The sequence below is a fragment of the Anas platyrhynchos genome, chromosome 5 (genome assembly GCF_047663525.1).
Source record: "Anas platyrhynchos isolate ZD024472 breed Pekin duck chromosome 5, IASCAAS_PekinDuck_T2T, whole genome shotgun sequence".
In the NCBI taxonomy this organism is placed as follows: Eukaryota; Metazoa; Chordata; class Aves; order Anseriformes; family Anatidae; genus Anas; species Anas platyrhynchos.
Window position 1 is genome coordinate 12,380,124 of NC_092591.1, and position 13,947 is coordinate 12,394,070.

Here is a 13,947-nt window from a genome sequence, read left to right on the forward strand (position 1 = left end):
TCCTTCTTGCAGCGAGGGGCCCAAAACTGAACACAGTACTCGAGGTGCAGCCTCACCAGAGCCAAGTACAGGGGGACGATCACCTCCCTAGGTTGTGATCTGCTGGCCATACTGCTTCTTATACCAGCCAGGATGCTGTTGGCCTTCTTGGCCACCTGAGCACACTGCTGGCTCATATTCAGCCAACTATCAACCAATACTGCAAGGTCCTTCTCTGCCAGGCACCACTCATCTAACTTTCTCACTTTCTAACCACTCATCTCCCAGCCTGTAGTGTTGCTTGGGATTGTTGTGCCCCAGGTGCAGGACCCAGCACTTGAATGATATGGAACAGAGACTGCAGCAGAACTGCACTGACAACTACTGAAAGTGTCTGAGAGGTCACCACTATCTCCCACCCTGAGCACTAGAAGTGTTATCTACTATATTCTTTATTAAAAATATCTGGCAAACATCTGCATCTTTTTAAAGACAAGAACCTATGGATTAAATTTAGAGATACAACATGAGTTATTCATGTGAATCCTATCACAAAACAGGCTCAGAACACAACTGTGACTAGACATAATTAAAATGACAATTCTGTAATTTACTCAGATCAGGTAATATAGAGTGCTTATAAAGGAAAAAGTCAGTGGTACCTGCAGTTTCTTCTCCCCCTGTCCAAGTAGTAGTTTTGTCTGACTGGTTCTGGAGTCAAAAGAGTATATTTAATTTTTTGAGTTACTTAGCATAATCATTCTTATGGGAAGTGCTAAGTCAACCCACCAAAATGAGACCCTTGAGGCAGACTCAGATGAATTTCAAACCAGTGGAAAGAGATTGTGAATGGAAGGAAAGAGCCAAGGTCAGAAAAGAGGTGATAACCTCTGCTCAGACTTATGTCTGGATGCTTAATGCAAAATGAGACTGGTTGACTTTCTTTCCCTACTACTAAAACACATTTCTATAGTACTCCCCTGCTCACATTCCAATCTTAGTCCTTTAGCAGAAAGAATAATATAAAGTTCAGCTTGCTTCCAGGCAATAGGTCTTACCTGTTCTCATTACATGTCCTATTACAAACAAACAGTACAATCCAGGAGGACCAACAGTCCTGCTCCAGCACAGTTAGATCCAGATGAATTAGGAAGGTGAACAGACAAAGGCAAAAATGAGAAAGGTTTAACAACACAACTAAAATATAACTTTATAAGCTTGTGAGCTGATGTGGCATGCTGCTTTCAGTAATTTCCAGAGGGAGTGCATATCCATGACTACAAACCAAAGCAATCTAGAAGCTGACCACTCAAAGCCATAAAGAGAGATGCTGCAACTGAAGGCAGCTTGCTCAGGCACCTGGAGAGCTCTCATTGGCTTCCAAATCATAAATTGAAGTCTACCTCTAATTTTGTTACTTCCATTTCTCAATACCTTACTCTTTTTTTTTTCTCTCTCTCCTTTCTCATCGCTGCTTAGTAGTTTGGATTCCCTAGTGAGATGCCGTACAGACTGCTAGGACTCTGCCAAACATTAAAAAGCAGACAGCAGCTGTTCAACAGCTTCAAATCACTTTCCTTGTGAGGCAGTCCTTCCCCACCCCCAGCCTTTGTTACAGCAAGAAGTATTTGTTGAAGTCATTCCCTTTCTCCTGACTTTCTTATTCTTTCATATCTTGCCAATCCACATTGTAACTCACCATTTTTCTAGCGAAACATTTTATACAAACGTTTTGGCCTCTGCAAAGAAAGAAAGAAAGAAAGAAAAAAGTAACAGCACTTACCGAGATGAATATTCTTCCATAGTCATGTCAAGAGCAGCGTTTGGGCAGCAAGCAGTATGAAGATCCCTTCATCCTTGAAAATGGTCAGAGAGGCAATGTCTCTTCTCTCTTGGATAAGTGCTAGCTGAACTTTGCCATGCCAGAATGTAACTCCCTTCACTCCCAGCTTCACTAGCTGACCTCATTTCAGAGGTAGTCAAGAGCATGAGACAACATGTGGACAATGTGTATAATACTGAGTGAACAGAGAATGAGTCAGAAAACATGTATTCCTCCTCAAATTGCATGTTTTTTTTTTTTGTCTCTTGCAACCTTTTATTTTTCACACCTGTTCATCCTTTCATTTTCTAGCAATGGAGAAACAAAATGAACAGGGACAGGCTTTATTCAGACTCCAGTAGGATCACTTACCAAACATAACAGTTTGCATGTAAAAGCCACTGACTCTGAGTACACGTGACTGAGCTGAAATCAGTCAGTCCTCACAAGTTTTCAGAAGAGCCTGAGAGGCACTAGGAGGCAGCCTGCAAAAAGGCAGAGATTGTAATCATTTCTGTTACATCCACTGTGGCACTCCGTCATCCACTGCAGTCACCTTTGAATTTGGGCAAAAGACTCCCACCTTCCACTGTGCACTGCATTCATTTTTCACATTCAGCCAGCAAGACTACACGCAGGTATTTACCCTCGCAAGTGTCTCACAATCAAAGTGGTCATCTTGTTAATAGGAAATGGAAATGTGTTTTTAAACTCCAGGTCCAAATCAAATTAACAGAAGAATCAGTCCTCCTAGAGCTGGCTCAGCTCCTCAGTCTCCATGCAGTGAAGCACAATGCTGGGCTAGCCAGCACAGCTGCACGTGGTGGATGGTCCCTGTCCTGATCTGTAAGTTCAAATTCTTTCCCTGTCATGAGCTGGGCTGAAACCTGGATTTCTCAGCGCTCTTCACAATAGCCTGCTCCCTGAATGCATGTCTGGGTTCTCACCATTCATTTTCTTTTGCCCTTTAGAGTTTTCATCACACTGGGGGAATCACAATTGCTTGTTGAAGAAACTTCATTTAAAATAATCAAAACACCTTTAGTGTCTATTTCTGAAAGCTGTAATTTTATTCATGGTGTTTCTGTTCAACCCATTCACAGCCTTAGGTTATGGATAGTACCCTTAAATAAAAGACTATTTGTATGTCTTTATTATGAGCACATATCAAAAATCTTACCACGTTCCACTGACAACAATGGCATTCACTTAAGACCACTCAGTGCTGACAGCTGTCCCTCCAAGGGTTTTTTGCATGTCAACATGTAACTGAGTTTTCATACCTTAATCATTTCATATTACAGTTAATATTGAATGCTCTTGGATAGATGTGTCTGTAGGCTTCATATAACTGATATAGAAGCCATCCCTTCTGCAGTGAGACTGTTAGGTCAATATAACCAAAATGTAATTCAGTTTTATTTTTAAGAAAGATTCCTCTTTTCTGCCTCTTACTAGAAAGCCCAGCATAGTTTAGACACATTTACCATATAATATCGCTTGCCAGGTCTGAATTTTTAGTTGTGTGAATTATGCAACAGGCATGTTCTCACATCATAAGAAAGATTACCTTCCAAAACCCAGCAATTCTTCTGTTTTTAGGTACCTTTATCAGCTCCCCAGCTACTGTAAGTGAACTCTTATGTTAAGGATCTGTCCCACAGCACTTAGGACTTCAACTGCTTCCCCACCTCCTTGAAAGTATTCTCTTTTAAGTTTCTGATAAACCATCCCTTTTCTCTGGTTTAAATTCTGGCTGGAACCTAAGAAAAGGACTCTGATACTTGTTTTATGTGTCCATCAGTCATGTGGAAAGTATCTGAGCTCCAGATTTGGATCACCCACACATTTTTTTCTGAAACATATGTGCAGGCCTTCCCTCTCACAATCCAAACCCAGCTTCAGATTATTTATTTTGAAAATGAGTACTGGAAGGAAAATTCAAACGGTTTAATACTTGCAAAAAAAAATCCAAGAGACATCTATATATATGTAAATCTATATACATATGAAGGAAAGATCTGCATGCAATCTGACATGTAAACTGTCCATACTCTGAAGTTTCAAGTATTTAACAAACTACGGTGGAAGTAATAAAAAAATTTGGTGGGTTTTCTTTAGTGAAAAAACTGCCTGACAGACCTCAGTGAAAATCTGCAGAAAAAATAGGTGAGCTAAACAAAGTATGTATACACCTGAATTTATAGGAAAATGCCTGTTGTATAACCTGGATAAAAATTGCTGAGATATTAACTACATTCCAAATGAAGCTGCTGAATAAAAAGCACCAAAGATTTGGAATTTGTGGATTGGGCTCTAGCTCTGAGCAGTAGCAATATAATCTGTTTCCCAGATAAAAATGAATTTCAAGTCCATAGTTTGGTTCTCGTCACAACATATCCGGATGTAGAATTTGTAATCTGATTTGATCCCTCTAATCAAGGAAGCAAATGTCAGGCTAGCCACAAAACAAAAACAAAAAATGCAGACAAGGAAGATAGTTTTGGCATTAATCTTTTGAAAATGTGACCCTGAGCATGTAACACATAATCAAAACTTGATTAACATAGAAATCCAATTATTGCTTCATTAACTATCATTCATTAATCTAGAAAACACTTGTTAAATGCTTGGACTTCATTTCCCAACAACTACAAATGTAAAAAATAAATAAATCTGGGGACAGATTTAATGACACAACAGTCATCTCAGAGCTATTGCTCCTAGGCCAAGCTTTCAGTGCCTCTCTTGCAGCACGTCCAACCTGGACAGCATGCAGATCTAACACGATCCATTACCAGCAGCAGAGCCACCAGCCATGAATCAACAGGGGCTGCCAAAGCCTAGTAACTCTAAGATCAAGTTGCCTACCCAGCCCAACTCCACTCAGTAGGAAAGCAGTGGTAGAGGACCCATTGGCATCTATGCCAATTTAATTGCAAATTTCATTTTATTTAAAGTTAGCTCTGCTGACTAACCCAGAGCTCTGTGTCCCCAGATTGCTGCTGCCTGGGTGTGAGCCCTCTGTTGGGAAGAGGTGTCCCCAGAGCTTCGCCTCCTGCCCAGCTAGCTGCCTTCATCTCTGTACTGACAGGCTCCATTCAAAGATCCGAAATGAAAACAGGGATGTGGCTGCTTTTTCTCCTTGATCCAAACAGGCCATCCCTTCACAAAGGTCCACAGAAGCCTTATGCTGTTGGGGAGGTGTTTCCACAGGAGTGAGTGCACAAACCTGACCCTGTCTGGGCTCATAGGCAGCCACTACCCCATCCTGCCGCCTTCTATCCTGTTCTACAGACCTTTCACAACAATATCCTTAGCAGAGCTGACCAACTTTGATGTTCCTTAGATAGAAAAAAAAAGAAAAGAAAAAAAAAAAGATGCTTTTTGAAATTCTTTTCCAGAATATATTTTTAAAATTTCCGTCAGTGCTCCCAAATTCCTGATCCTATGAAGCCCTTTTTTAGAATGTGACACATCACAGACATGAAACAGATGTGATAAACACTTTTGAAACGTTTAGTGGCTCTCTTTTGTGGGCCTCCACACAATCTGAGCAGACAAGAAAGGAAATACTATTACCTCATCTCCTACACGGAGTACTGAGTCAGGAAGAGGGGGAGTTATATGACAAGATGTGGTTATCTATGTCTGAGCTCCTTGACTAGAGTTACTTTGTAATTAATGGAAAGAAATGGGTATTTCCAGATTCGCGTCACCTCATCTAAAAGTAGGCTTCTGAAATAGGTCAGATTAATCTCATCCTGATAGAGTCTGTTCATTACCACAGACTGAAAGCAGGAGCCACAGATGACCAATAGCACTGGCATTTACTTCTGGTCAGGCCAGCCTTGATTTAATTCACTTGTCCAGTGTAATACCAGCCATGTGTGGCAAAGCCAGGTACAAGACTCAGAGCCCCAAAACACAGTTCAGGTCAGCTCCTACTTCAGTGTTCCTTCTTCCAAGGCAGGATATTTACCCACAAAATACAATGCCTTTGACTTAGGATTTCACAGTTGCATTACAGTTTCTGTTCACTACCCAGAAATTAAAACCTTCAACTTTTTTTTTCAGTATATTTGACATGGACCTCTACCTGGAACTCATTTTGCATTCTCACTGCTTATTTCCATCTAAACACTGTTAACAAATTTTTGATTTGCTTACTCCTAGATCTATGTGAAGGAATGTAATCAGTTCATTCAGGGAGAATTTCAGCACTTCAGAAATGTTTTTGCTCCATGTTGAAACAACATTGCAGAACCATCTGCAAGGCAAAGCCTCGAGGTGGCAGAAAACATGAAAGTGCCACCAAAACACATTCATTTGCAGGTGGAGACCTGGGGTTTCCAGGACACTCCAATGATGGGGCAGCCCCACAGATGTCAACTCTCAAGGAGAAACAGTCTTTGTGGTCTGTCTGAGGGTAATATGCTCAAGAAATCCTCTGGCCTCCAGGCAGCTGATAAGCCCTGACTTTGCACGTCAGCATTCCTCTGTTATCAGGCCATCTGCTGGGCAGATGAGCTGGCAGGAGATCAGACAGGTACAATGAAAGCCTGCTTGTTTTCCAGCACACCTTCCTCAAAATAGAACTGTCACCACATGGCATCTTGGCTTTCACTGAAATGCTCCAATGAAATATATTCACCTGGAGCTTCTCCAGCCAGCGCTACAGATGAATCCTGACCAACTGCAGGCTGAGATGGGCATGAACTCTCCATTACCATGGTGCTCACCAACCTGCTAACCCTTCCCTGGGGCTGTGCAGAGTGACCCCAATGTTCCAATGTTCAGCTTGAAGCAGAGGATGGGCAAGAACTTCTAGGAAAAAAAAATAAAATATATATATATATATAGTTTGTCCACTTGTTGCCTTTTGTGGACAGAGGTTTATTGGAAAGGGAGAGGTGATTCCAGGGATGCAAACATCTGTTTTCTTCCAATCTAGTGCAAATTGGGATGTCAAATTCTTAACACCAAGAAAGTACCAGATACTTTGATGGTAATTGAACTTGCCTGTAAATCTTCTCAGCTTTCTCACATAAAATAGACCAATTTTCACTAAATCTAGAGCCTGAATAGTGCAACCTCCTACCTGGTAAGATTTCCTCTTAACTGCCTCTGAATAGTTGCAGAGGACAACTCCGTCAACAACATTCAACAGTGTAGACTGGTGTCTCTCTCTAGCACTGCCCAAGGGGACAAGGCTTCAAAGGCCTTGCCTGACAGCAATTCCAGAATTCAAACCTGGCAATTACTGGCTGTTTACAATGTTCATGGACACGAATTTATGTGCCAACATATATTTCATATTTTTTATGTGTATGAACAGAGCTAGTTGGTGAAAATAGTGCTTTGGAAAGTCTGAAGACCCATTTTTAATAACCTTTAAAGTGGTCTCCCTTGAGAGGTTTTCTTTCACCAGTTTAAATATTTAATATTGTACTTACTGTCTTTTTCTTCTAAAGAAATATTTTAATGAAGCAAAATGGGCAAAGACTTGCACACCACTGGTTGTCACAGCAGCAGGGCTTTAGAGAACAGTAGAAGAAAGAGAGCCACTCATGCAAAAGGACCTACTATATAGGATTTTGAAACCTGTCCTGTAATTCCTTCCTCCCCCCCAGCTGCCTGAGATTCAGGAAGTCCGTGGTATACGGACTTTTAGGATCGGTGTTTCCTAAAACATAGCACTATCAGATTACCAAAGACTACTATTTGCAAATAAATCCTCTCCTTTCTCCTTGCAGCATTTCTCCAATTAAACTACTTTCTTACTTTTTAACTAATAAATATATATGCAAATATATATTAAAATATATTTAATTAATTTATATGCATATAAATGTTTGCTGAATATATACATTCTTTATTATATTGATCATTAAAAAAACTAATTAAAATATATTGATTTATCAGCATTAAAAAAATTGTGCAGTGAACTTTTCTAATTAACTTGTATGTGACAAGCAGAATCAAAATGCAGCTAGTGTGTGGAGTTTGTCACCTTGGAGAAAAAGGAAAATGCTCATGACTCCATACTTTTGACTTTTTATCTTTTCTCTTTTTTCATCCCTGTCTAAATTACCACTGCCAAATTTATAGTGGCACATGACAAAATGAAGTATTCTTTATAAAAAGACCTTCTAAAACAAGAAAGTACACAACAGCACCAGGAAAGAGGATTCAGGCATTTCTTTCTGTGATAACACTGGAAGATAACAATGAGGGGGAGGAGAAGGCATTCAGAGAAAGAATGTCTGTTTCTTAACAAATGAAGAAGCTCATGAAATACCTTAGATGTGTATAAAACAAAAACTGAGCTTCTGATTCTGCTATTATAAATACTAAATTAGGGACTTTGTATCTAGAAAGATTTGTATATAGAAAGCTTTTTCATCTTTCTACTTTTTCTTCACTTTCCTTGCCTTTGCTTCTTAGGTGTTTTTTCATATATTACTGGAAGCAAGAGAAAACAACAGGCTTTACCTTAAAGCAGTAATGTATAAGGGTCAGTTCATCCATAAATCTAAACCATCCTGGGAATCCTGAAAAATCTTCTACTAATACTATAGCTATTAATACCCATTCAAGGGTTTCAGTGTGAGATTCAGGAAAACTTCTGTATTTGTGCCAATAGATAGACTACCATAACTATTAGTTTCACTAAGTCATTTCAGAACTTGCTTGGTTCAAGAAGGATATTGAATCAAGTGTTTAAATACGTTCCCGGTACTTTTTCAATTGGGGTCCTTTTCCTTCTTTCTTTTCTCTTTTTCTTTTCTTTTCTCTTTCTTTTCTCTCTTTCTTTTCCCACTTCCTTCTTTCCTTCCTTCCTTCCTTCCTTCCTTCCTTCCTTCCTTTTCTTTTTTTCCTTCTCTCTCTCTCTCTCTCTCTTTCTCCCATAAAAGTGGCTATAAGTTTCAGACTATTCAGCATAGTTTTGTCAGACCATGCTTTCTTTCTAAAATTCTTAGTTTTCTGTCTAACAACTTATATTTTAATAATGATTCACTGTTGTGTATCTACTAACCCATCTTAAATAATCCCATTATATACTAGATGTTAGTGTTCCTGTCTAAAAATTAATTCTACTTAAAAACAGCCAGATATTTTTTCATGTATCAGATGAATCAAAGTACACGTTCCATTAGGTTTTGGAGGGTTTATATCATTTTCTAAAAATATACATTTCAGGATGCCATCTTTCCAGCTTGGGTAATATAGCAAGTAGAAAAGGTCCTCTTGCTCATAGTATGGACAGACAGTTTTTTAAGAGTTATAGTTTGCTGAATGAGAATAACTTTGAAGTTGCCTAACTTATACTTTGACTATTTTTCCTTTTTTTTTTTTTTTTTCTACAAAGTTACAGCTGTGCTTTGATACCCAAAGCATTATGTGAAAGAGTGCATCTATATAGACTGTTTCCTTGCCTTATTAGAATGTGCTTGGTTGTTTTATACAGTCACCGCCAGCTGTTACTGACTTAAACATTCCTCACGTTCCCATTTTGTTTGTACCCCTACAGCCTCCCAGTCCCCTGAGGTCAAACTCTTCTCTTGCACAAAACTCCCTAGGATGTTGTAACTGCCCCTGACCTAGCTTAATTTGTATTAACTGCATTTGTCCAGCACAGAGCAGCAGCCTGGACATTTTTATCCAAAACCACAGCTCAAGGAGCTACTGTTCACTTTTTATACAAATCTTAGTGGACAGATTTTTAGAACAGCAGAAGACTAGAGATGAAATCTCTTTTCACTCTTTTCACAGTTTTCACAGAATCACAGAATGAGTGATGTTGGAAGGGACCTCTGGAGATCATCTGGTCCAGTTCCTGCTCAAGCAGGGACACCCAGATCAGGTTGCCCAGGACCACATCCAGACAGCTTTTGAATATTTCTAATGAGTGAGACCCCACTGTAATGTTATGACTCTGTAACTCACACTTCATAGAAAATCCAAGATTCCAGGTTATAGGAAGGAAAACTGACCATTCTTCTTTCCTAAACTGAGCAGATAAATAACAAGAACAATGTCAGAAGCAGAGCAAGTGAAAGGTGGAATGATGTGACAACCTCATGAATAAAGATGTGTAGAAATGAGCAACGTGGCTTCAGATTCTTATTTCCTAGATAATTTGGCAGTTTTATTCACTGAGTGAAATATAAAAACTAAATGATTACATTAACTGGAGCTGCATTAAATGTCTGAATTAGAATATATTATTTTAAGAGAATATAACTACAAGTGGTAATCTAAGTATAACTGTAACCACGCAATATCTGTAATTGAAATAGAGCAGTGTTGGCAAAACATTAGACTGTTTCCTAGATCTAGGCTGCATGGATCAAGTAAGCAGCAATTGTAAAGCTTTTGTATTAACTTACTGAAGCTCCTACAGCAGCTGGTAAAGGAGAAGGCAGTCCCACTAAAGTGAGTTCAAATGCGTGTTTGTTGATGAATGGCATGTTGTTTCCACCTCTATTGTCTAATTAAAGATCCAGAATATTAGTCTGCTGAAGCTGATGGCAGTACAGACTTGACATCAAAGGGAATCAAGATTTGCCATTCTTTTATGAAGAATGATTATTATCTTACGTTTAGAAAAAAAAAGTAAGGCAATACACAGCACATCACGTAGTAGCCCTCTTTGCACCCTCTAGGTGACTGCAGGCTGCATTTCTGTGGTGCCTCAGAGATCCTGCCTGAGACCAAGAGATCATCAATCCTAACAGAGGAAGCAGTATCTGAACCAAGTTACAGTAACATTACTCCCACTTTGCTGTTCACTTGGAAAATGTATTAGAATATTGAGGAGCTTACAAACTAAATAGGCTAGGAAGAAAGATTTCTATCGTGCAAATAAGAATTGAGGCAAGAGGAGACTGTCTCACTTGAAGTAGCATAGTCAGGGAAAGTATCACCATCACTGCAAATCCAGGTGGACAGTTTGGGGCAGATGGCATTTTGACCATAACAATAAACATTTTGTTTGCATCTCCTGATTTTAGGCTATTTTATATCTTCTCTAAAATATAGAGAAAACAATAAAGTGAAAAAATTCCTCCCTCTTCAAATTCTCTGCTTACTGCTTTGCTTTCTGAAGGATTGTAACAGATGCTAGATTACAAGTAGGGCATAAATTCTTTCTTGATGAAAGTACTGTGAAAAATTAGAGGGTTACATCAGTGTCTAGAAAGTCCTTGCTCCCAAATAAGCAGGAAAATGGGGAAGGATACATAATAATAATTGATTATTAGAATTACAATTCTCCAGATGAAAACCTAAATAGTAACATCATTAGCAGCCCTCCAGGTAGGAAGTAAGGTGCTGATCAATCCAAATGAAACAAAATCTTCTTTGTCTACAAAATATATTATAACCTGGACTATTGGCAAATAATAGTTTTGCACACTTCATTTAGTCACTGCTCTATAAATGTCTGCTACTTCAGTTGTATTTTTGGGTAACCCTAAATGAAAGTTCCTGTGTGAAACCAAACTCTAGACTGTATTTTGTTTTTAATGAGGATTCTTCCACAAAGTGTTCCATTATGGCTAATGAGATATTAGCAACAAATGCACTAGAAAGGACAGATGGGAAGATAGTCAACTGTCTAAATCAGAAGATTTTCAAAGTGCAGTAAACAAATTATTAAGCACAATTCTCTGGCTCAATGCCAACTTAGACTGTAGGGAATTGGTCAAAGAGTAGATCATGAAAAGCTTTTCAGGAGCAGCTAAATTCTACAGCTGTGGTCTTTGTTTTTCTAGTACTTTGCAAGAACAGAAGGGGGAATTACGAAAGCGTCTATCGTACACTACCCATAAGCTGGAAATGCTTGAAACGGAATTTGATTCTACACGTCAGTATCTTGAAATAGAATTGAGACGTGCTCAGGAGGAACTTGAAAAAGTAACTGAAAAACTGAGAAGGTTAGTAACTAACTTTTTGAAATAAACAGTTTTGAGGAATTTACAAACAGCTATGTTAAAGGCATATGTAAGTAAAAATATAAACATATATTCTCAAACATAAATTATTTTTTAATGACTACACATTGTATTTTCATACTAAATATATGTATATCACATATCTGAACATATATTACATGCCACAAAACAAATTATGTACATATGATATATAATATATATTTGTATTGAGAGTAAACATGAAAATAGAAATATATAGGCAGATATATCTATCATATTGTTTATATGTGAACATCACACATGCAGGGTAGTACTAGGCTGCATTACACAAAGGCTATAAACACAATACATATACACTTACATATATATACTTATACTGTATATATGTATATATAAAGAAAATATTTTAATGAATTTGGCTGCATATTTTCAGTTGTTAGTGTCCATTGCACTGATAGAAGAAAAGAGGATTTGGTCCTTCTTCACTCAAAGCTGAGACAAAGTTTAAATTTATCAGTGATTCTTAATATCCATTTTCTCATTTGTTTGTAAAACTTCTGAACCTACAATTATCCATTTGTGCAGAAATGCATTTGCATTTCTTGTGAGACCTTTCCTAAGCTTATGTGGATAATTGAACCATTTAATCTAATTCACTGGATGAGTCAAAACAAAATTCAGAACAAATCATTCCAGGGCTATCCCCAAAGAACTTTTCTTCACTCTTTGAAAAAAAAAAAAAAAAAAAAAAGAAAAAAAGAAAAAAGGAAAAAAAAAAGAAAAAAAAAGAAAAAAAAAAAAGAAAAAAAAAGGCAACCAAACAAAAAAAAAAGAGCCAACCAAACAACCCAAACAACTCTATGAAAATTTTAAAAATAATTAAATAATTTTAAGGCTACAAGATCTCAAACTAGGAAACATCCTATTGGACTCATACCTTAAATGTTTCTCAAACAAGAGAAACATTTGACCTTCCTAAAACAAGGCCAAAATGAGCAGGTTGGATGATGATTTTGAAATCTACACATATCCACCATGACCATTGTGAAGGCTTTCCATAACATTTTCTTGCAACAATACATATTTTCCGTATCATTTCACTTAGAGCAGACCTATTGAAAGTAACTTTGCTCTTGATGTATTTTTGTCCCATTACAGCTATAAGGACAGGGAACGCTAATAGTCTTTTCTCTTGAAACATTATTTCAAGCACGGTCATCATAATTCCTACATCATGCTTATCAGAGCATCCCACTTTCGTTAAAACAAAGGGGCAAAATACAGTCTCTTAAAAGACAGTAAGAAGCCTCATATCAACTTCACTGGGCACTGATGATTTAAGTGCCTTCAAAAGTCATGTCAGACAGTCTTGGTTTTGCTTATGGCAAAGTCTAGCAATTGTACTTAAACATCAGATGAGTAGAACTCGCTTTGCAGTAGTAGAACTCACTTTCCAGTAGTCTAATTGAACATTGTACAGTATTATGAAGAAAACTTATATTAAAAATTATGTTTCAGGGGGGTGATTACTCCCCTGAAAATATATTATAATGGAAGCCCAAAATATTTTATGAGGTGAGCTTTAACAATGTTTCTATTGAGAACAGCAAGGCATACAACAAGTTGAATGACTAGGTTTCCTAACCTGGAAAAGAATAATGTCAGAAACAAAACTGCCATCCAAAAGCGTGTCAGCAACATGTCACAGAGGAGAAACAGTGTGAGAAAAACAAGGAACCAGAATTAGTTTCAATAACATGTTTCTTGCTTTATTCACTGCACAGGGAGATAAATTCAGCCCCTACTAATAAATAAACCCTGTGTAACATGATCCCAGTTGCATACTAGAGAACATTTCTGTTATTAAACTTCCATTATCAAGGAGTGCAGAATTTTTCCAAGAGGCTGAATAGCCATCCTTTTCTACTCCTTTCTGAAAGCCTTTACCCTCTTAACTCATACAGAATGAACGACATTACTACTAGGCCTCCTCTCTCTAACCCTCACAGGGAGGACATTTATGTGGCTCCATGGTCAAGTTTTTTGACCTCTCTTTTTCTTTTTTGTCCCAGTGGGAGATGGAGCAAGGCAGAGCCGAGTGGGTTTGAAAATATTAACTGTAAAGCATAGCTTTGGCTCTGAAAACTGACTGAAAATATATTGGGGAGTTCATATGCCTCACAGTGATCTCCCTATCTGACATGACCA

General features: G+C 38.1%; 1 protein-coding gene across 5 annotated transcripts in view; it reads left to right on the forward strand.

The window, feature by feature from the left end:
• Nucleotides 1-13,947, forward strand: part of BEGAIN (brain enriched guanylate kinase associated) — a 161,948-nt gene that overhangs the window by 89,871 nt on the left and 58,130 nt on the right. For all 5 annotated transcript variants that reach the window (XM_072038292.1, XM_072038295.1, XM_072038294.1 and 2 more), the window contains one exon: nucleotides 11,581-11,742. In XM_072038292.1, the coding sequence (XP_071894393.1) occupies nucleotides 11,581-11,742 (162 nt within the window). The remainder of the gene's footprint in view (nucleotides 1-11,580; nucleotides 11,743-13,947) is intronic.